The sequence below is a fragment of the Egretta garzetta genome, unplaced genomic scaffold, assembly GCF_000687185.1.
Source record: "Egretta garzetta isolate BGI_Z169 unplaced genomic scaffold, ASM68718v1 scaffold94, whole genome shotgun sequence".
Taxonomy (NCBI): Eukaryota; Metazoa; Chordata; class Aves; order Pelecaniformes; family Ardeidae; genus Egretta; species Egretta garzetta.
In genome coordinates this window covers 7,424,417-7,446,847 of record NW_009259683.1, presented here as the reverse complement: position 1 = coordinate 7,446,847, position 22,431 = coordinate 7,424,417, and the positions used below count along the sequence as shown (strand labels likewise).

Here is a 22,431-nt window from a genome sequence, read left to right as displayed (position 1 = left end):
TGCTTTGAACTTGTTCATTACTTTCACTCTGGTTGGGCAATATGATGGCGGTCTTCAGCTATGAGGTTCCTATGAGGTTTTTTTGAAAATCAACAGCTGAGTCAAGAAGAGACTGATAGATGAAAAGGGTGTGATGTAAATGCAGCCCCTGCTAAATGCTGCGGAGCCTGCGTTATTGGAGGCTGATGTAAATGCCACAGGAAAAACTAATCAGAGTTCTGATGTTATTCATGACTATCCTTAAGGTACAACTTCATGGGTAAACTGAACTTTGCTAGTTCTCCAGGTTATTGAACTTAACTTTGACTTTCAGAAAATCCTTGAGTTGTGTGGATTAAGAAAAGCAATGAATTTCCATAAGCTGCTTTTAAAGAAATACCGTTTAAAGATTCTTTTTTGAAAATGCTGATCTTTGCGGTTTTTTGTTTGTCTCTTTTTTTTCCTCTGATTTAGAAAACTCTATGTGATGTCATTCTTATGGTTCAAGAGAGAAAGATCCCAGCTCACCGTGTTGTGCTTGCTTCAGCCAGTCATTTTTTTAACTTGATGTTTACTAGTAAGTCTTTTCAAAACTGATTGATTATAAGCTTTCATGATGATATCCTGTTAGACTTGTGGCTGACAAGCTGTTTATTTTATGAAAGTGACTAATTTCAGGCATAAGTGAAGGTTTCCTGATTTTGTGTCTGTCTTCCACTCATCTCTGTTCACCCTTCCCCCCAGTTTCCTTTTAACTCTCTTTTGATCAAGTCAAATGTTACTTCATATGTAAGCTGCCATATTCATTGGGGCCCATACACTGTGTTAGAGCTGGTCTCCCTCCCTTAACCTGAAAATTGGGAGTTTTTACTCCCACGACAGAATTTGTCTGCCCCATCACTTCCCACCATTAGACACTTCCAGATATAAAACAGGCTTTCAGAAGTGTAAATATTCTTGCATTTATGCTATCTTTACAAATTCAGTTATGTGGTATCTGTCTCACTTTTGTATGCGTTACCCGTGAATTGTAAAATTACAGAAAGTCGAGTGGAAGTAAAATAACCATGCCTCCAGTGGTCAGCTTGTAACCCTCTGTGGGCGAACTCACAGTGCTGTGTCTGGGTGTGGGGAGCTCAGAGCTGCCTCAGTTGTCATCAGCTTGAATGTGGAAATGGCTTCTGATGGCCTGTGCTTCCTGTTTTGGGTAATGCTAACTTGCCAGTCTGCACTCCAGTCAACAGCATCTGTGACCTTTTCCATTTAATACAGTTCATCATAATTTACATAGTACAGGCATGCACGCACACCAGTTATCTTGCTTGTGCCGTTGCCTCCTTTCTTTCCTGACTTGCATTAGTAATCCTGGGAAAACAGCGATCGACTGTGTGTAGTTTTTAGCAGATTCCCACTTTGTATAATCACTTTATTTTATACTGTTCGCGAAACGTACAATAACTGGAGTGGCTTATTGATGTAGTTTGTCTTTTAATCTATTTGCAGCAAATATGCTTGAATCAAAGTCCTTCGAAGTGGAGCTAAAAGATGCAGAACCTGACATTATTGAACAGCTCGTGGAGTTTGCTTATACCGCAAGGTAGTTTTGTTATTTAAAGCTGACACTTTCTCTAGGAAGCCTGCCAATTGTAAATGATAAAATCTTAAAATAATGCTTCTATGATTCATCAGTTTTGTTACCATTACAATTCTTCATTTTGTTTAAAGCCTGATGTGACTAGACCTTTTATCCTTCTTCCCTTTTCCTTTTTATTTAATCAGTAGGAAGCCCTACAGACTAAAGAGAGTGGTAGTTGTCTCCAGAAAAAGCAATTCAAAGCACTTCAAGCTTTTGACTTCAGAGTTGGAGTCAAATGGTATTTCCCGTTGTTCTGGAGTTCAGGCCCTTACTGATACCAGCAGGGTTTCTCTGTATGGCTGTGGTAGCCATTGCACAGAACCACTTCCAGGAGTTATACCTTCATCTCTGGACAGGCAGGGTGGATAGCTGTTCTGTGAACAGCATTTCCCTCCTATCTTGGGTTGTCCATAGAGGGGGCGTTGTTTGGGTTCTTTGGTTTTCCTCTTTTTTTTTTTTTTGTTTTTTTTTTGTTTTTTTTAAACAGAGCTTGTGCAGATGACTGGGATTGTAAACAATGCTTCTTAATCAGCTCTCATGACTGATGGATGGTAGGCCTTTCATCTTCGTACTAATGGGATTAACACTCCTTAGGAAGGCTTTCTCCTTTCTTTAAGAGGAATCTTGTTGTATACTCCATCTGTGGTGAGAGACAGCCAGTGTCAGCACCCCAGCCGTATGGTTGCCTCCCCTGGTGGCCAAGCCCTTGTTTGTGGGCTCTGTACCTTCTCCTGAAGGACTGCCAAACTGGTGGTTCTGCTTGTGCACTCTGGGCAAATCAGCCAGAGCAGTCTTGACAATGAGTTTAGAGAGACTTTGCTGATGCCTCTTTGGGAGTAGGAGACTGTCAGAAAAAAGGTTCTGTTCATTTTTGGTTTTTTGAAAGTAGCTAATCCCACGAGTCAAAGCACTGGTATGGTACTGCAGAGGACCTGTGTTAAAAGATTATTCTTCAGAATCCAGGACTGTTTACTCTTTGCCCTTCCTCAGTAAAGTAGAGCAAATGAAAGCCATTTGGAAAGATCGCGGAGGGAGGCTGTGTCTTCAGATTGTGTGAAAGATTCTTGGGAAAACAGTGGGGAAATAATTTTGTCATTTATGTGAATTGGTGTAAGTTGATTTTATTTTTTTTTTACTACAACAAAGCAGGTGATTTTAGTGATGCTAATTTCACACCTTCTGTTTTGCAGAATCTCAGTTAACAGCAATAATGTCCAGTCTTTACTAGATGCAGCAAACCAGTATCAGATCGAGCCTGTGAAAAAAATGTGTGTGGACTTCTTAAAAGAACAAGTTGATGCTTCCAATTGTCTTGGTAAGAGAAATGCAGACTTAAGTTTAGTTTATTTTTTAACTTTGCTGTTCCTGAAAAATGGATAGTATTGTCTAAGACAGTAACATTTGGCTAAATCCAGGTGCATAAAAATAATTTTGCTCTGCATCTGAACTGTTGTCCCTTGCTGTAGACAAAACAATCTGGCAACTGTCTTTGCCAGTATCAGGGTCCACTGATTGTGCTAGGTCTCATTCTAGCTTGGCAGCACCCTGGAGTTTCTTGTTTTTTAGAGGACCTTGGCTGTTGAGTAAGGTGGAGCCTTCAGTTGTTACTTTACTTGGGAGAAAGAATTCAACAGAGTTGTAATTTCCACAAAGCCAGTGGATCTTATAGAAGTATGAACAGGATAAATGTAGGTTACTTTTGGTTTTAGTTGCTCTTCATTTTGACTGAGATCCATGAATGTCATCCGGGCAGGTTTGATACTAAATGTGGTCTGTAGCCCTAATGTAAACTTGGTGTTACAGAAAAGGTAAACAAATAGAACTAAATGCTTTTTCATGATTAAAAATTGGTGCCCTGTATTTAATCAGAGATTAAAAATAAACTTGTTTATAGGGTTTCTTATTGACATTTGTCATGTAATTCTCCTAGTAACATCTCAGTTGTGTAACAGATGTTTATAATATCAATAGAAATGCTTTGGAGAGTATCTGAATTGCAATGATTCAGCAGACACTTCAGTGCAGTACAGCTGTGGCTCTGAAACAACTGTTGGAAGAATGATATTGCCTTCTAAGGAAAATGCCACTTACGCTTTTAGGCATATTCCCTCCTCTGGTTTTGGTTTACTAGAAAATTAATTATGGTTTCTAACACTTGCATACTTTGCTAATTTATAGCAAAAAGGGAGATAAAGATTAAGTATGTTTTTCCTCAAGGCATTGTTTACAAGTTGAAATGTGTTCTGTGCAGACTCATAGGCAAGTCCATACTTAATTTAAAAAAAAAAAAAGGGTATTTGAAAGAAGCCATGCCTTTTTTTGAATCTCTTGAAATTTTGTTGAGGTCATACGCTCAGATTTTATCTTTCTGGTTTGCATTTTCCTACTCAGAGCAGCTCAGGTTAGTTGTAACTCGCCAACCCCTGGGCTGCTTCTACTCCACTTGCCATCTCCTCCATAGAAGGAGGAGGAAGACTGTAGCACAGTGAGCAAAAGTTGCTGCCGAAAAGCTCTGTGCCTACCTGGTTTCTAATGGGAAGGTTTGAAATGGTGCTTCTCAGTAGCAGTTGCTATTTATACCTTTATGCCAACCTTCTGCCCTTGCAGCAGTATCAACTTGACTTATTTGTCTTGGTCTGCAGCTGACTGTGCTACCTGTGTAGAAAAGTCCCAGTTCACTGTGGCTTTTGAAGGAAATTGGGCTTGGTTGGTAACTGCTGCTGCATGAACAGGTTGGGGAGGTCGTAAAACCTGGATCCAGTTTCTCAAGCTGTTCCAGTTAGACTTTGTTACTCTGATATGGTGCAGACCTGGTTAAGTATTGTTATCTGCTTTGTAAAGGGGAAAGAAACAGTGAGGAAATAGTGCTGGAGAGAGAGTTAACACAGCAAGTGCTGCAGGTCTGACTTGCCCATTGGTTTGGTAGGGATAAAGATCAGAAGTTTGTGCTCATCTTTGTCTTAAGTTGCAGATGAGTTATGACAGCATGTGTTTTAAAGAAAAAAAAACCGGTAATAACTATTAAACTGGGGTTGCAAGTATCACTGAAATTACGGTAATTTTATTCTATTTTAATAGGTAGTTGCAGTTCAAGTTTGGAAAGGTTTTTTCTTAATTTCTCCTTCATAGGTATAAGTGTTTTAGCAGAATGCCTAGACTGTCCCGAACTGAAAGCCACTGCAGATGACTTTATCCATCAGCATTTCACTGAAGTTTACAAGACAGATGAGTTTCTTCAGCTTGATGTTAAGCGTGTGACGCATCTCTTGAACCAAGATACGTTGACAGTGAGGGCAGAAGACCAGGTGAGATCCCTGTTTCATACCAGCTAAAAGCATTGAACTTCACTATCTTTTTTTAATCAAGAACTGGTTTTAAGTATCTGACTTCTGTTCCTGCAGTATATGATGCACGTAGTCCTTGCTCAACTGTAGAATAAAATGTGCATCCTAGCTTGGTCAAAACCAAGTATTAATGAATATCCACGTTCAAGTGTGGTTATATGTGCTGTTTCAGCAAACTAGGAAGAAAGAAGTCATAAAGGGAGTAAGCAAAACAATTTCCTTTATCAAGATAGCTGTAGGGCTTCTGATTCCTCAGTACGTGAGCTGAATTAAGTTTGACATATTATAGCAGTTGTGCCTAGACTGCGGTTCATGTGCTATCGGTGAAAGTGAACTACTTCAAAGTGGTAAGCAAACTGCACCTTAAGGGCTCCATGCAGATCTACCCGAGCATGGTCTCAGCCCATTCTGGAGAGGAGTTGCTTCTGATGGAAACTTATGCATGCACGAGTTAAGCTTGAGGAACCAAGGGACTTGGAAGCAAGATAAACAAAACACTGAAAGCTAGATGCATTGACAGTGATGGATAGATGGAAGGCCCTTATTTAGGGAGTGGACACACAAAAATTTAGGTGGCTGAAAGGAGCCTGGAGTTTCACTCAATTAAAAGTTGTAACTTGTGGTAGAAATTACATTTACAGCTGTCCCATTTGGAAAGCTTGATTCAGCTTATAGCCCAGCCCTGAATGCTTGTTTCCCAGCTTGTTCTTCCTGCTGTAGGAAAATAGGAAGAGTATAGGTGTTTCTGCACTGCAGCCCAAAGAGATGATTGCTGGGTACTTCGTGTAGCTGCTGGGTACTTCGTGTAGCTGCTGGGTCAAATCCATTGAAACCATACTGAAGTCTTGCCTTTCTAGCTATGCTGTTCTGGTGCTTGAACTAGGTAATTTAAGTTTGTTTAGGTATGTCATCATGAGCTGACTCATACTTTTGAAGTGCAACAGTTCAACTACGATCTCCGTATCGAGGTGGTATGTGTATCCACTTAGATACAAGTGGATGTTTTCCTGACTCTGAAGTTTAGCTTACATTGAAGAAAATCTATTAATTCTGTGAAGGTCCTGCAGTAAAAAGCTTCAATGAAAATAAGACTTACTAAGAGTGAGGGATAATGCCAGGTAACTACTAGCCAACTATCATACTCCTAGTCATAAATATGAGTTATGTTACAGTTCATCATTCTTGCTGTGTGCTGGGAAAAGTTCAGGTCACAGGGTAACGTTCTCAAAGCTGGAAGTGTTGTTTAGCTTGTGGCCAAAATGACACTTTTGAATTTACATTCTTGAAGTTCTGTTGGTAAGGTAGGATGGGGGGGTGCTTTAACTTGGCAGCAGTGGTAGAAATCTTGTGTAGGCAGCACAGCATCATTAAAATTCCTTTAGGGAAGTGGCACTGTGCAGTATGAAACTGCAGAAGTTTGCCAGTGATACTAAAGGAATCTTATTTCTCAGGAGTCCTGCTAGAAAGTTGACATTATAAGCTAACTTTTGTATTGGTGTAAAGCATATTTACATTTAGTAAAAAAGGAAGGTAGCTTTAATTACTATCTGTCCTATTTTTCCTGCATGCAAGTAATGTTTCTGCTGATGAAGGGATATAATGTTCCTGTCCCAGACATTCTGTTGAATTTCCTTAGTTGGTGGAATTGAGCCTTAAATATTTTTATTTACTCTCCCTTGCTCCCTGATCATTTTGCAGGATTATAGCTGAGGTGGTTTAGCAGTCCTTCTGAATAACTCTAATTCTGTCCTTGAATGTCTTTCCACATTCTCAGTCATTCCATATCTCAGTCACTCACCACTGATCACGGAGATCAGTTTTGGCTACAGGAGCAGGTATTGGCTGTGCTATCACTTGTAACGAAGTTAGTGCTGACTCTGAAGTGGCAGTGTAGTAGATAAGCTTGCTGTGTCTGAGAGCAGCATTGAAGTATCTTAGTACATAGGTAATACTGGATTTTCATTTCATTCCTTCTTGACCCACAGGATAAGCATAAACAGAGCAGATTTCTCTGTTACCTTCCTTGTTCTGCCCTCCATGCCCCATAAGAAAGCCCATTATCTTTTTTCCTGTAAAGAGGAGGTAGAGAGGAGGTGCTCTGAATGGTAGAAATCTGTCAGTCTGCAGCTAAAAACTTTGGTCCCCTAAGACATGACAATAGCAATATATTTGGATCCCCAACACTATGATTTGGTAACAGAAGCAGTTTGTCAGCTCGGGAGACTATATCAAATAGAAGCTATTTCAACACTTCTGGTGGAGTATTACCTGTGTTCGTGACATGGAACTCAAAGCATATTAATCTTAACCTGGTACAGGGGCTACCCACATTAATGTGAATTGCAGGTTCTTGCTTCCTGCTTGGGAAAAAAAGGGGAGAAAAAAAAAAAAAAGGCTAAATAGCAGAGGTAGTGTTTTGGGTTTCTTTTAGAGTTTGTAGATGAATTTTATTCTGTGGTAGTACATTTGTTTTACTTCATGTCTGAGCACTGTCTTTTTTTGATGTTTGGTTGTTTTGTTGTGGGGTTTTTTTGGTGTTTGGTTTTGGTTTTTTTTTATTGGAAGATGGTGATTGATCCCTACATACTAAACTATTAGTATAAATTAACCTCCAACAGGCAGAAGAATCAATTTGGAGCATTAAACTTTCATATTTGTCTTACTGTGTGGTGATGTACCTTATCCTTTTCTTTCCTTTCCTCAAGGTTTATGATGCAGCAGTCAGATGGCTGAAGTATGATGAGCCAAATCGCCAGCCATACATGGTTGATATTCTTGCTAAAGTCCGTTTTCCTCTTATATCGAAGAACTTCTTAAGTAAAACAGTTCAGGCTGAACCACTTATTCAGGATAACCCAGAATGCCTTAAAATGGTGATCAGTAAGTTGACCTCTAGCTGAAATCTTTAATGTTCTGTATAATTAAAAAAAAATGCCGTGGAATTTTTGAAAATTGTTTGCTTTAAAATGCTCTGGCAACACTTTCGCATTAAGTTCATCTGACTGTGTTCCCTCTAGGATGTTGCATTTAGTTGAAGTTGGATTAGCAGATTATCATGTAAATAAAACTCATTTTATGTAACAGAGTGTGACTTTCATTTCTTTTCTCCTAGCAAATGAAGTGAACTCCATGATGAGTACTGGAATGGAGATTTTGTCAATGAGTCATTAGGGTAATTGGAAGTGTTAGTATGCCTTTGGGACAGGCTAGTAACTTCAATATTGTTCATGTTCATACATGCATTAATAAAAGAAATATTTTGTGTCAAAATTTTGAATACTAAGAAGCTTCCCTAAGAAAATCAGAACGTTAAGTATATGTTATGCTATTTTAATCTCTAACGTATACAGACCATTGAGCCTAAAGACAGTTGCATTCTGAAGGTGCAGATGAGATGAGGAACAAGCTTCACTTACGGTTTTAGACACCATTTGTGAAATTTTATCATGTAAGAAAGAAAAGCCTAGATGTTGATAAATATTCTGGAAGGAAACTTTGTAATTTCAGTAGCATTTAACTAGTTGGCTTCATGTTAGTGTAGATCTAAAAAACATTATGCAACTGTTTTCCTTCAATGAACAAGGTTCAAATTAACCTATATGTTGGTAAGTATTTGCTGGCCATTGACATATCAGTCATGCTTCTTGTGTGACATGGAGTTGGGTGAATTGTTTAAGAAATAAGGATTTTTCTTTGCCTGGTTTTTGTGGCTTGCAATGTCACTAATATTTTTGTGTTCTTTGGAATGCTTCTTGGGAGAATGCTTATTATACCAGTTGTCACTAATACTTTGCATTGTCAAGCTAAGAACAAAAATGAGGGGGTTTCGTGAGGTACAATATGCTAGAGATGCCTTCCTTGGTTAATCAGAATTTGGGGGGGGTGAGGAGGCAGTCATGGTTGGCTCCTCATTGCGTTGAAGTCCCTTCTTTTAATGTTAGTATTGTCCTCTTCAGGCTCCCAGTTCTGCTGTTCCTTTTCTTTGGGTTTGCTTTCTTTTTGCCTGTTTCAATGCAACAAATGTAGTTGCTTGTTAATATTGGCTAAATGAGCTGATTGATAAATTGGTATATAACGTGAGTCCTTATCCATGTCCTGTTTTCACGTGAAGCAGGCAATTTGAAATAGGGCGTAAATCTGGATTTGTGCTCCCATCCTCGTGTGCTGCTGTGCATTCTTCCCTTTTAAATCAAAGCTGTATAGGTGTAATGTAGAAACTTGGTTTCCCCCTTTTCCTGCCTTACCCTTTCCCCCACCCCCCATCCCTGCCTCTGAAATATCCCTTTCCATGTGTGAGCAACACTGGATCTGCAATGATTGTTGTCTTCCTTCCAGGTGGGATGCGATACCATCTACTGTCCCCAGAAGACAGAGAAGAGTTAGTGGAAGGTACGCGACCAAGAAGAAAAAAACATGATTATCGCATTGCTTTGTTTGGAGGCTCACAGCCCCAGTCCTGCAGATATTTTAATCCAAAGGTAATCGTTACCTCAGAATGCATTAAGATTCACTGTTTGTAATCTTACGTGTTTTATATGCTGATGATATTAACTAAGACATAATGATCTACAAAACAGCGTTAGGAAGGATGTGTTCCCTGCCTCTTGGGTATACAGTTGGAAGAGTATGGTTAATTAGGTATTTTGAAATCTGTGTACCTAGATGTAATACTTCATTTTTAATAGAATGATTATGTTTTTGTTTATTGGCAAATATTAGATATGAAGTTCTGATAAATCCATCTGAGTTGAGAATTGATTGATATGTGCATCCCACAGCTGGAAATAAATAAAAGGTCACCGAAACATCAAGCAATCTGTTAGGAATATATGAGAGTCTGTATGCATGTGCATGCATGTATGTGTTCAGAGAATAACTCAAAGCAATTTCTTTTTAGCACAAAGTAAATTATTGGCTCATATGTTAGTATAGAACCCAGTTTTAGAGTGCAAGGTGTTTTTTCAGTGCATTTATTATAAATATGCAACCACTTCTAAATCCCAATTGCTTACAATTTTGTTTGTTCTTAAGAGTATATAAGGAGAAGAATTGGGAGCCAAATACTACGTAAGTGAAAGAGTGACTTTCTACAATAAAAAAACTTAGAGATGGCCAATTTAGAGCAAGCAAGCAAGCTTTTCCTGAAATTTGTTTCCATGTTTCCTGAATAAAATCAAGCCACAGGAATGGTCTACATTTCAGCTATGCAGACTAGATGGTCTAGAAACATCAGCTGCATGCAGAAGGATTAGCCATACTTTTTTCCAGGCAAGCACATGCAGTAATACAGAAAAAGCTGCTACATAAACATTAGGGCTTTCTAAGTTATGAGATCACATACACGTAATATTTTGTTGCAGAAATTCTGGTTGTTCTAACTCAGCATATTAAATGCTTGTAATAATTTCAAACAGTTTTGTGTTTTATCTGTGTGAACTTTAAAGTCAGTGTGAGCCCTGTCAAATCTAATTCAGAATGAATAAGCCCTTGGGATGCATTTTGAACTCACTCACATTCCCTTATGTAAGATAAAACTGAAGTGACCTTCTTTGAGCACCACTCAAGTCTGGGGAAAAAAACTACCAGCTTTGCTGACTTAGTTTGAGGGACATTTAATAAGTATTTTTATTGGGAATTCCAAATTTCTAAATAATGACCACCTTTTTCCTGCATACACATACTCAAATAAGATAAGCAGTACTCCAGCTGGGGGTGAGGAGGTGGGGGGAAGAGGGCAGATAATTCTTTCCTTTCCAAGGTCTGAGCTGGGGAAGGCTTTCATCAGGGCATTCATCCTTTTCAAACAGTTACTTGGTTTTGGCATTTTAACTAGTTGTAATTCACCCAGTGTGCTCTGACCTTTCTTTTATTAGAAGGAAATCAGATCAAAGTTTCTTTCTCTTAATCTCCACTTACTTGTGTTGGAACAAAGCTAATTTTAGGCAGGATGGAAACTAGCTTTGAGATTTACTGTCCCAGTCATTAATTGGCAGTGGTGTTATCAGCATAGCGTGCATGTGGTCTCATTTACCAACCTAACCAATAGATTACATTCTGTAAGTGCCTAATGTCAGTGGTGGTCAGAACTCAAAAGATGGGGGTTGTTGCTTCATCACTCTTTATATGCTAATATAGTCCCATCCCGTCTGCCCCCCCCAATTATCACCATGTATCTTTTGAAAACTTAATCTTGTTTGAAAAACAATAACCTTAGTGCATGCTGAGTGGGAGCAACAGGCAACGACTTACAACTAAAAGGAAAATTATGTATGTAGTTAGGTGATCTTCAGTCAGACCTAAGCTACAATATTACAAAGAATTCTGCTTTGTGGACAAGACGTCTTATCTATGTAAGTCTACATAAAGCATAGGATAAAATAGCTTATTTTTTAATGGACTATTTGTCTGGCATAACGCCAAACAAGAACTGAATTTGGAAGAAATCTTGCAGAACTGCCTCTTGATCAAGCTTGCATGTGGCTTAATGGGGGGGATGGGGGTGCAGGGAAGGAAAAGGAAAAAAGTGGGCAGTTGGATATCTTGATTCTAACAAGCATGTCTTCCTTGAATGTTTTCCTAGTGCTTATATGCTCTGTTGGGTATTCTTAGCTAGCCTGTCATGTCTTGTTGAATAGCTTTCACTTCATTTCCAACTCTAAGCTATTTAGAGGTCCTTTTCTGGATGTTTTGCTTGAGTATCTGTCTGATCTTTAACTGTGACAGTAGCTTCTTAAATGCAACAAACCAAGGATCCAGGACCCTTGTTGAATGAGCACCGTGTGCATGCAAAATAAGCGTGGGTCGTAAGGCTGCAATGTTGCAAAGACTCTATCTTGTTTAACTCACCTTAATTAGTCTCATCAAAAGATGATGGGAGTATCACACAGCAGAGAATTACGGTTGTGTATGTACTTCTGCAAGGTTAGGACCTTGGGAAAGAATTGAAATTTTGCTTGTTGTCTGTTGAACTGATTGAATAGTGTTTTAGTCCTTCACTTTCACTTTTAATTAAATTCAGTAATGTAATTAAATTCTTATGTGTCAGCTAAAGAAACAGTTCAAAACAAAGGTTATGTTTTTCCTGAAAATATTTTCTCAATTGTGATATAAATTTAAATAATTACAGCACTATAAAACTAGTGCAAAAATTTTAGTTTTCACTGGTTGTTTTGCACGCAAAATTAGTCTCTAATGTTGATTTTAATTTCCTTGTTGTCAAAAAGGGTTCTTTAAATAAGAATGGATTGGATACTGTGTGCTATTTGTTGAGACTGTTAGCGGTATTACTTAAGTCTATATTTGTTGTCTTTGTTGCACTGTAACTGATATTTCTATTGATGCATGTACTTCATCAAGAGAGTAGAATGATGCAACAGGACAGATGCAGGCGAGCATAAAACTTGTGGAACAATCTGGCACTATTTTGAGTAGAGATGTTTGTTTTCAGAATACTATTAGAAATCCTAGATATCCTATTAACGGTGGTGGGAAGCATTTTCTTGTTGAATTTTTCACAAAATATTTTTTAAAAGCTGCTTTTTTTTTTTTCCTCCCAAGTTGGAAATAAAATACTTCTTGTTTTATAAATTCTTGATAAAAATTTATACGTGACTTTATGGGATTTTGAGGCAGCAAACTGCTTGTTCTTTTGAAATTGCTGTCAGAAATGGCTGAAAGTTTTTTAACTTTTTAATGGTGCAAAATCCAGCAATTGCAAGTAAAAAGCAACAGATGCCTGACAATGCTATTTCTTGATGCTTAAGGGAACCAGCATACCTCTTATGAGGAGATAGAGCCATAGCCAATAAGCTGTTAGTGAGGAAGTTGTCCATATTAGGCACATCTGCTTTTTTACCTGACAAACTTGGAAGAGGAGGTATCAGCTGAAAACAAGGGAAAAGTCTTAAACAAAAGGAGGTGCTCTTTCATATGGCCCATAATTACATGTGCCATTCTTGTCACAGGGTCTTGCAGCTGCTAGGAGTTCAGATAGTTTTAATGAAGTGATTAAATTCATGAAAGAGAAAAAAGTCTTTCAAAACCTATTAAATACAAAGGTACAGCTTCTGCCTCTGATGTCCTGCATCACAGTTTGTTGAAAACAAAGCTCAGCAGGGAAAGTGTCACTGTATACCTATCTTGGTCGGTCTTTCTCTACTCGGTCCCCCAAAAATGAGGCTTGCCACTGCCCAGGGCTGTGTGGATCCTGACACTGGCATAAAGCAACTCTTCTGCATAATTCTTAAATGTGTAAAATGCATAAATTGAAATCAAGTCTATGTGGTGCAGACTAACACTGAAGAGCATGACAAGAGAATAACCTAAATTGCCTCCTGCTGAGAGAGGAGGATACTGCTGAGTATGCTCAGGTTATGGCTTTTCATTTGATAAAGGTGTGCATGAAATGGCAGCTACGAACCGTAGCCATAAATGTGGGTCGGATCACAGCCCTTTATAACAGTAAGGGAAAACAACAGGATTTTTTTGTAAAAGTGCCGGAAGTTTGAGCTAGAAAATATGTTGATCTTGCACAATGCACTAAGACATTTTCTTAAGATTTATGCAGCTATTTATTTTGCCATGCTGTAGTATGGCTTTCCTTTCTAGGATGCCCCAGGACCTGTTTCTCACCATAAAGGGCCACATGCACCTGCCAGCTCTTCTTGATATGGGGGATGCTACAAGAAAAGATTGTAAGATGTTTTGGACTATAACATGCTCTGCCTCTCTTTCTTTGAACCCCCATGTAGGAGTCGCTGTTCTTCCTCATTGACCAAGGTGTTTGAAGTATGTCCTTGCTAAGAAAATGTAATGATGTAACGTCTTGTGTGAACCATTACAATGAAGGTCATTCAGCAGGTTGAGCTAGACCATTCTGAGGTGGCACAGATAACAGTTAAGGTCCCATATTTTCCTGTTCAGTATAGGACACAAGCTATGCTCATGGAATATGTGAGATGCTGTTACTCAAGAAGTGTTTCTTGTGCTGTATGCTATCCTGGTCTGCCATCATTGCTGAGTTTGGTGTTTTTAAGGCTTTGGGTAGCATTACTGCCCATATTTGATAGTCGCTGATTTTGCCAGTCCACGCAAAATCAGTTTCTAGGCAACATGGCTGCCAGTATTTGTGATGGAGCATTACCCTATCTCTCATGCTATCAACTGTGGATAGCTGTAGATCATTTGTGTTTTGTAAATTCTGTAAATAAGCTTCTAGTTGTCATGGTAATAAAGTATGTATCAGAGCTTTTTAACTGAGTTGCTTGTCAATTTGCATATTATCTTCTCTTTTTTTCCATCGCCTTTGTTTGGTACATTCTGTATTTTATTTTCGTTTAGAAAGAACTTGTTACTATATGTAAGATGTCTTTTTCCACTCCTATAAAAGAGAATGCAATCCTACTTTACTGATCACATGCATTGTTTCTGACGTGATAGCAGCAGGAGGTCAATTATGTTGGAAAAAAAAAAAATCTGTTTTTCAGGGAAGCTGTACTGGGTGCACACAGGGAATGAGGAAATAGAAATTCGTAATGTCATGGTTCATTGCAGCTAACTATGTCTCTGTCTAAGAGAATTTTTCAAGAGTACGCCTGAGGAGTATTCTTCAATAAACAGTATTCATGTTTGTTTTGAAAAGGAACTTTAAACTGACCATATCTAAATCTGTGAAAAGCTCTGTTTGAAAAACACTCGCTGTGCAGGTAAGTGTTATAATTTATTAGACATTACCTGTTCTTTGTAATGCAGGATTACAGCTGGACAGACATCCGATGTCCCTTTGAAAAGCGCAGGGATGCAGCTTGTGTCTTCTGGGACAACGTAGTTTATATTTTGGGTGGTTCCCAGCTCTTCCCTATAAAGCGAATGGACTGCTACAATGTGGTGAAGGATAGCTGGTATTCCAAGCTAGGACCTCCAACACCTCGAGATAGCCTTGCAGCCTGTGCTGCTGAGGGCAAAATTTATACATCTGGTGGTTCAGAAGTGGGTAAGACACTAAAAATCTTTAAACAAACCAAAAAAAAAAGCACAAACATACATACCTGGAACTTTTTCTGGTTTTTGCATGACTGTTGAAAAGAAACCGCACGTTGCCATGTTAGCCTAATGAGTTTTTTCCCATATTTAGGATTTTATCCTCTCCACCATCCAACGATCTGTTTCTGTTGTGTTTTCAAAATGGTTTCACTGATTGAAATGTTACGTATTATAAAGTATTACATATTGTAAAGTAAATATTTACATATTATAAAGAGCATAAAGTACACTGCAACTCTTAGAGTTAACTAGGGACAAGCAAATTACGTTGGGAGTCCCACTCTGCTCTTAACTAGCTTCAATAAATCCACAGAACTTAGTGTGGTTTAAAATTTTCTGTGACGCATGGCCAGAATAGCTGCATTTTGACAATGGCATTCCTTGTATACAACATATGATGGGCCTAATAAGGTTTTTTTTAAAGAAAAAAAAAAAAGGTGGAGAAAAGCTTTTGAAGCTATTGCTTTTTGTGGTGAAATCACACTTGGCCCTGTAAAGGAATTTGTCCAATTTTTCTGTCAATTGACAGAAGTTATCTTCTGTTCGGTATTATGTTGGTTTGCTTCAGTGAATGGAGAAACACTACTTTCTTTAGATGTTATTACTCATAATAGTAAAAAAAAAATTAAGACTACTGGGGTGCTTTGCTTTTCTTTCCCCATAAAACCTAGTGGGTGACTTATGCTATGTGTTATAGCAACATTTTAAAATCTATTTTTTCTTAATCTGATACATCATCAGCAAACCAAAAGTTGGAATTGTAGGTATGCCATATCCATAAACCAGAGCTTTAAAAAAAGCTGTGTTCTGGGGGTAAAAAAACCAACCAAACAAAAAAACCCAAAACAAAACAAAAAAAAACCCCAAAAACCCAGCTCCCCCTACCAAACCCTAGAGGCAGGGAGAAATTTTCTAGTAGATCCTTTTGAGTTCTGCCTTGCTGCAGAGGGAGGTGAGCAGAGAAAAAAAGGTCATAATCGGTACTTAAGATTGGTAAGTCACTTAATGGGAAGTTGTGACATTTAGTTAATGTTATCTGACTTCTAAAATACTTAATAGGTCTAATGTAGCAGCAGATCAGACAGTTCCTAGCCGCCACCTAGTGTGGTAAATGTGATACAGCACCTTCCCCATTACTTGAAATAGGCTTAGCTGCATTGGGAAGCTTGGAACACTACAAAATTTCATAAATCTTCCTAGTTTCCCACATGTCAGTCCATGAGGGAATATGATACAAACTTTGATTGTATAGTTTATTTTCTAATCCATTGTAATTAGTTAATACAACTGTAATGGCAATTTTAATTTAGGAGTTTTCTTTTAAATCTGCCCTCACGTTACTGCACAGTTTCACTTTGCTTTCAATAAATATTATTCAAGACAGAATAGTAAAAGCCAAAAATTAATAACAGCTTCTTTTGCCTGTACTTTTTTTTTCTTTGGAATCCAGTGAACGCTGCTTGTTTGGAAAAGTCTGTCTATCCTGAATCTAGTATTTTCTAATTTGGAGCAGGCAATGATGTGAAACCATTAATTGGAGAAAATGCTGCAGTGTGTTTAGCTGTAGAGAAATTTAAAAGTTGCATGCTTTTTGCATCGATGGAAGAGTTTTGGAAAACAAATTACTGTGCCAGTTGGTTACAGAAAACAGGGCTTGTTTCCCCTTTTTGAACTGATGGGAGTACTGTTTTATTTGCAGTAGCTAGCAGAGTTTGAAAGCTAATCATACTAAATTCTTCCGCTACATTTAGGTGCAGGAAAAATATTTAACATTATACCGACAGCATACTGAAAATGGAAGCTTTTACCTTTTTTTAAAAAGACATTAAAGACAGTTCTGCTGTATTTCTCATGGATGAGAATTTCTACAACCTCAAAGCAATAAGGATATGTATTTACATCAAGGAAAAAAAAGTCCTACTCTATACATTTCTTCATGATACTGAGAATTACATGGTAGGAGTAAATAAATGCACAGTTTATAGAAGTCTGCGCCTGTATTTTGGGTTTGGAAACGTAGCACTGTTTCGAGGGTTCAAATTCCCAGATGGTAGTGAGTGCTGCTAGTGTGAAATAATTTTTAGAAGTAGAAAGCCAAGGAACAAGAGGCACCCTTAACTATGCTAGGTGGATATATCTATTGAAACAAAGGGGAGAAGGATCCTGGTTCTTCTGAGAAAGTTGTAGCCAGCCTTTTCTGCTTTGGCTATGGTTCAGCTAGTTACCTGAGCACAAGTCTTTAAGCTCCCATCTATCTTCATTAGAAAAACTGCTTTTGATTTCAGTAGTAGTTTTATTGGCCCTTGAGGGAGGAGTACACAGACCTTGCACTTCCAGAAAATAAGTATCTGCCAGTCCCCAGGAGGAAAGTAAAATGGCGAGGAGTAGCTGTCTTGTGGTTGCTAATAATTCAGGAGTATGTTGTGAGATAATCAAGCTACCACATTCCAAAGGCAACAAGTATTCTGGGAATTGGGCAAGTCACATTGCTTAGAGAAAAAGACTCGTGAATCTGTACCGAGTTTGCAAAGCTGGTTTCATCTTCAAATCAGAAAGTTCAATATATTTCCAATTAGTGAGAGTAGTGTGAGATGATGACAATATGATCAGTAATTTATATACTTACCTGTTCAGTGTTTATTCCCCCCTAAGAAAAGTCATAATTTGCTTTTGCTTTTAAACACGAATAGCATTTTTATAAACTCACTTGCATATTTTGGAACAAAAGAGTTAAGACTTACAAGTGTGTACTTTCTGAATAGTCCCAAGTTTCAAGTTGGTTAGTTCTGCTTTTGGAGGTGGGAAAGCAGCTTTCCCTTTTCAACTAACAAATAAAACATCACTTTGATAATTACTGTTAGACTCTTCTCTTGAAAGACAACCATAAAAATTAATGCCACTTTGGTGGGTTTCTATTTTTTTAAGGAAATTCTGCACTGTATTTATTTGAATGCTATGACACAAGAACAGAAAGCTGGCACACAAAGCCCAGTATGCTCACTCAGCGATGCAGCCATGGAATGGTAGAGGCAAATGGTCTCATTTACGTATGTGGAGGAAGCCTGGGAAACAATGTTTCTGGAAGAGTCCTAAATTCCTGTGAAGTTTATGATCCAGCCACTGAAACGTAAGTATTGTACTAATCCTGATTATTTTTGGTCACATCCAGCTTTGCTTGCTCTGTAAATAACTGAAGCATAGAGGAATAGGAAGGAATTGCACGTGGTAAGGAATTTTCCCGAGTTAAGCTGTAATAAATTGATTATTTGTAGTTTCACTTACAAGGCAGTTTTTCTTCCAGATTTCATTTTCCTAATGCTAAGTTTTATTTACATATTTTATAGTTCTTTTCTAGGAACTAAATAGTGAGTTTTCCTGTTCTGTTTGGTTTTCTTTTTCCCCAGGTGGACTGAGCTGTGTCCAATGATTGAAGCCAGGAAGAATCATGGGCTGGTGTTTGTAAAGGACAAAATATTTGCTGTGGGTGGACAAAATGGCTTAGGTACTTCAATTCTATTCTTTCTCTAGCTGGTCACACAAGGTTTCATGGGGGCCTTTTTTCTTTTGCAAAGAATTCATTCTGCTCTGTTCAGCTTTTGAGCAGTACCATAGAACGTGTACTGCTGTCACATCACTGTTGCCTTCCTCCTTTCACCTCCCTGCTTCACTGCATCGTATTTTTCAAACTCTCTTACTAATGACGGTACTGTCAAATTCAGATATGCGTACATACTATAGCCCACTTCTGCAGTAGTCAGTATGGCTAAACCAGTCATATGAGAATTTTTTTTTGTTATTCATTATGTATTTTGAGAGATTTTAGCATTCTTTTGAGAGACAGGTAAAGGTGTAGCCACAACCCACTATTTTAAGAACTTCAGTCTAAAGACTTAAAGCTAGTCAGCTATTTTTAAGTGGTGAAAAAGTGAGAACTTTTTTGACTGCCCTAGTTCTGAAATATCACTGTCATGGAGAGGTCACTTATGATCCGCCTATCTCCTTGTCTTTAAAAGTAGAATAATAATAGCTTATTTCCCAGGAAAACTGAATTTTAATTACATGGGGTTTCTGAAGTGCTTTTCAAAATGGAAAATTCTCAGCTATAAGGTTTATTAAAAACTAGATATATGGTAACTGGAATATTTGATTTCAGACTAATGCTATTTTAGCATATACTTTGTATTTTAATTAGTTACTAAAACTATTCCAGCATGATTGATTTCTAATGCAAAAATATCAGTAGATGCACTTGTTGCGCAAACACTATCAATCAGTTATAGCCAGAGCTGCCACTTTGCATGTTAGCATATTCAGTGGATGCTCCTTTTAGAGGCGTGTACTACTGAGCCAGTAAGTAGTATTTTGCAGCTCATATTCTGTAGCCTGACTGATTAATTGTGCTTATTGTAACCTCACGGGGAAGAGTTATGCCTGGGGTGAAATATTCATACCTCTTAACATTATATAAAGGTTTCTTAATATCTCAGATCTAGTAATTCAGGACTGGAAGTGAAAACTCTAACTCATACTACAGTTGTGAAATAGGGATAACAGGATGTTTGTAGATATCGTAAAGTGTAATTACTAGCCTATTTCCTGAAGAAGTAAATATTTAGTCACAAAATCCACTCTTCTCTACTAACTTTCGTTTCCCTTGGCCCTTTTCAAAGGGACTCAGGCTTTTAAACTTCAATGATTCTAATATCCTAAAGAAGAGAGACAACCTCTATCAGTAAATGACCAATTTAGGTACAGGGACTGGTGACCCCTCTAGAATAAAATGCCCTCACTTATAGGGAAATTTCAGGTGGATTCCTGAGTTTTAGTCACTAGCCACAAATCTGTAAGAAACTGGGCACTGTTAGTTCTTCTGTTCATGAAGTAACATGTCAGAATCTCTAGAAAGCGTATAATGTGAAATTTGTTACAACATATCTCACTTTCTGTCTCCTTTTTACTTATCCTTTTATAAATACAGAGAGATAAGCTGCTAGTTTAGAAACCTGTGGCCTTTTTTCAAGTTGTTTTTTTACCCTAGGATTTATGTTTTAATCTAAACCTTGAAAATAAAGACTAGCTTTAATAAAGCATTTGTACGTTCTAGTTCCGTCCATACGGTATAATGTAATAAGCAGTTATCTATTTCATTGCTTTGTAGGTGGCCTTGATAATGTAGAATATTACGATATCAAGATGAATGAATGGAAGATGGTGTCTCCAATGCCATGGAAAGGTGTAACAGTGAAGTGTGCTGCTGTGGGATCTATAGTCTATGTCCTGGCTGGTTTTCAGGGTGTTGGTCGATTAGGGCACATTCTTGAATATAATACTGAAACAGACAAGTGGATAGCCAACTCCAAAGTCCGTGCTTTCCCAGTGACAAGTTGTTTAATCTGTGTTGTAGACACTTGTGGGGCAAATGAAGAAACTTTAGAGGCCTGAAGACCTGTAGGAGACGCTGAGACATTCTTCAAGGACTTGGGGAAAGATAGGCTATTGGTGCTTTGCTTCCATGTTTTACTGAATCTTGTTAAACTGAATAATAGGAAAAACTGAGATGCAGTCTTTCAATTTGTATATACAGCATATTGTATGACATGGATTTTTTCATGCCCATTTTCTTGTCTGTTTTAAGAGATGGGGATGTGTTTTGAGAATCCACTTACCTAGCTGAGATCATGTGGCATCTTCCTTTAAAAGGACTCTGTGTGTGGCCTTGTCAAAAATAGACCCAATCCAGTTCTTTAGAAGAAATCAGAGCGTTTGATGAAGATAAGATTTCTGGTTAAATGACACTTTACTGAGCTCAGTTGGCAGAGATTCTTCATTTAATAAAGGTGAGTAAATGCAGCTTGGGTCATGAGACATGTGAGCAAAAAAATTTTCTCATTTATACCTACCTGCAGAAATCTTACCAGGATGCAACGAGGATTTTCCTCAGGGAAGACCAAGGACAGCAGTATAATAAAGATTCCCATGGCGAATGGGGATAGGCTGTACAGCTCTCTAGGTTACGACAGCTGCCCTCTTCCAGTGACTTTCTTCCGTCATTTGCATGACTGCGTTATCAATTTTTAAAGTTAGACAGGCCATCTATAGAAATTAGAGAAACACTTTGCTGATGACATCTGTGGCATTTTGGGGAGCTTTAGGGGAATGGTGGGGAAAGTCCACAATAATTGTGCACTATAATTAGCAAGTTGGAAACTTGGGATTAATTTTCAATATATCTTCCCAGGCATCAGACTGTCCATACTGTGGATGCCAAACCATTAGCAAAGATACGGGAATAGGAATGGTAAAGCAAAGTCAATACAACAAATGTATTGATTTTTCTTCTTGAAAATGACTGTTTTTAAAATGACATGAACCAAGTCATTAAAGATACTTTATAGAAGTCTTCTAAGGTTGCACATGGTTATTAATCTCTGGTTTACAAACATATAGTCCTGTAAATGTTTCCAGCCAACATGATAGTAAATCTCTTCCAGCATAGAAGTTCAGCTTGCCAAGCTATCGGTGTTGATACTGTGTACATATTCCAACTTCTGGAAAACTATACAGAGGATGTACGTACGTCTGTCCTGCTCCCATGCTACTCTATTATTATCTTCATCCTAATTTTGTCCCCTCTCTTCTAACTTGCTAATTTTTTCAGATCTGTTTCTATGAGACTATCGAGTTAACTTAAAAAGTTGGTGCGTGCCTACCTGTACCTTGTGCATCGCTGGTGGTGTGGATTTTTAGTCTGTTTTATTTCTGAAGATCCTCCAAGTTCTCCTAAGTAGTATACGCTCCAGTTTCAAAGCCAGTGCTTCTCTGTAGACTTCCTCCTGGTTTTCTTCCTCATCCTAGCAACTCTGCATGTACAGAAAGTAGTAGATGCACTCGTGGGCTTAACAGTGGTTCCTGCAACTCCGTTCTTTATTTGGTAGTAAAGTGAATGCTATAAAACTTTTTTTTCTGTTCCCCTTTGCTTTTCCCGAGCCATGAACAAACGTGTCACTGTTGTATCTGTTCCTTAATTCTAAAATACTGTAAAAACTGGAGGGAACTCTGCACTTTCTAGGTTGTACGGGGGCTGTTTGAGGTTTTTTGTATCTGCTTTTGAAATCGTGAAGCACCCTTTTCTAACTTCATGTTCAAGGGGTTATTAATCCTTTTTAAGCCCCTGGCAAACCTGTAAGCACGAAGCAGGGAAGGACTTGGCCAAGCCTTCTCCCAGTGGCCATCCTGCCGCCAGGGCCGCCCGCTACTCCTCAAACCCCTCGGCGCTTTCTTAACGGCGCAACCTTTTGTGCGAAGTGACGCTGCTCGTGCTTACGCACACCTGGTAGTTTGGGGTTTGTTTTTTTTTTTCTGCCCCCCTCGCCTTTTCCCTGGCCCTCTGCCCCATGCCACATCAGCCTCCGAGGGGGGAGCGGCGGGGAA

The 22,431-nt window shown here is 38.4% G+C and overlaps 2 protein-coding genes across 5 annotated transcripts in view; both read left to right on the top strand.

Moving 5' to 3' along the window:
- The first annotated feature begins 423 nt into the window (after positions 1-423).
- The window catches only part of KLHL7 (kelch like family member 7), a 23,843-nt gene continuing 1,835 nt past the window's right edge, over positions 424-22,431 (top strand). The window contains exons 1-10 of one of the 4 annotated variants that reach the window (XR_004841980.1): positions 424-556; positions 1,483-1,576; positions 2,806-2,930; positions 4,745-4,920; positions 7,665-7,839; positions 9,295-9,437; positions 14,710-14,950; positions 17,926-18,127; positions 18,405-18,502; positions 20,159-20,837. Coding sequence is in view for 3 of the 4 variants with exons in the window: in XM_009638677.2 (XP_009636972.1) it covers positions 478-556; positions 1,483-1,576; positions 2,806-2,930; positions 4,745-4,920; positions 7,665-7,839; positions 9,295-9,437; positions 14,710-14,950; positions 17,926-18,127; positions 18,405-18,502; positions 20,159-20,442 (1,617 nt within the window). In the remaining variant the exon portion in view is untranslated. Of the gene's footprint in view, positions 557-1,459; positions 1,577-2,102; positions 2,167-2,805; positions 2,931-4,744; positions 4,921-7,664; positions 7,840-9,294; positions 9,438-14,709; positions 14,951-17,925; positions 18,128-18,404; positions 18,503-20,158; positions 21,403-22,431 lie in introns of those variants that run through there. The other 3 variants (XM_009638677.2, XM_035894112.1, XM_035894113.1) reach the window with 3 other exon arrangements.
- Positions 21,471-22,431, top strand: part of NUP42 (nucleoporin 42) — a 9,098-nt gene continuing 8,137 nt past the window's right edge. The window contains exon 1 of the mRNA XM_009638613.2: positions 21,471-21,573. Coding sequence (XP_009636908.1) covers positions 21,471-21,573 — 103 coding nt within the window. The remainder of the gene's footprint in view (positions 21,574-22,431) is intronic.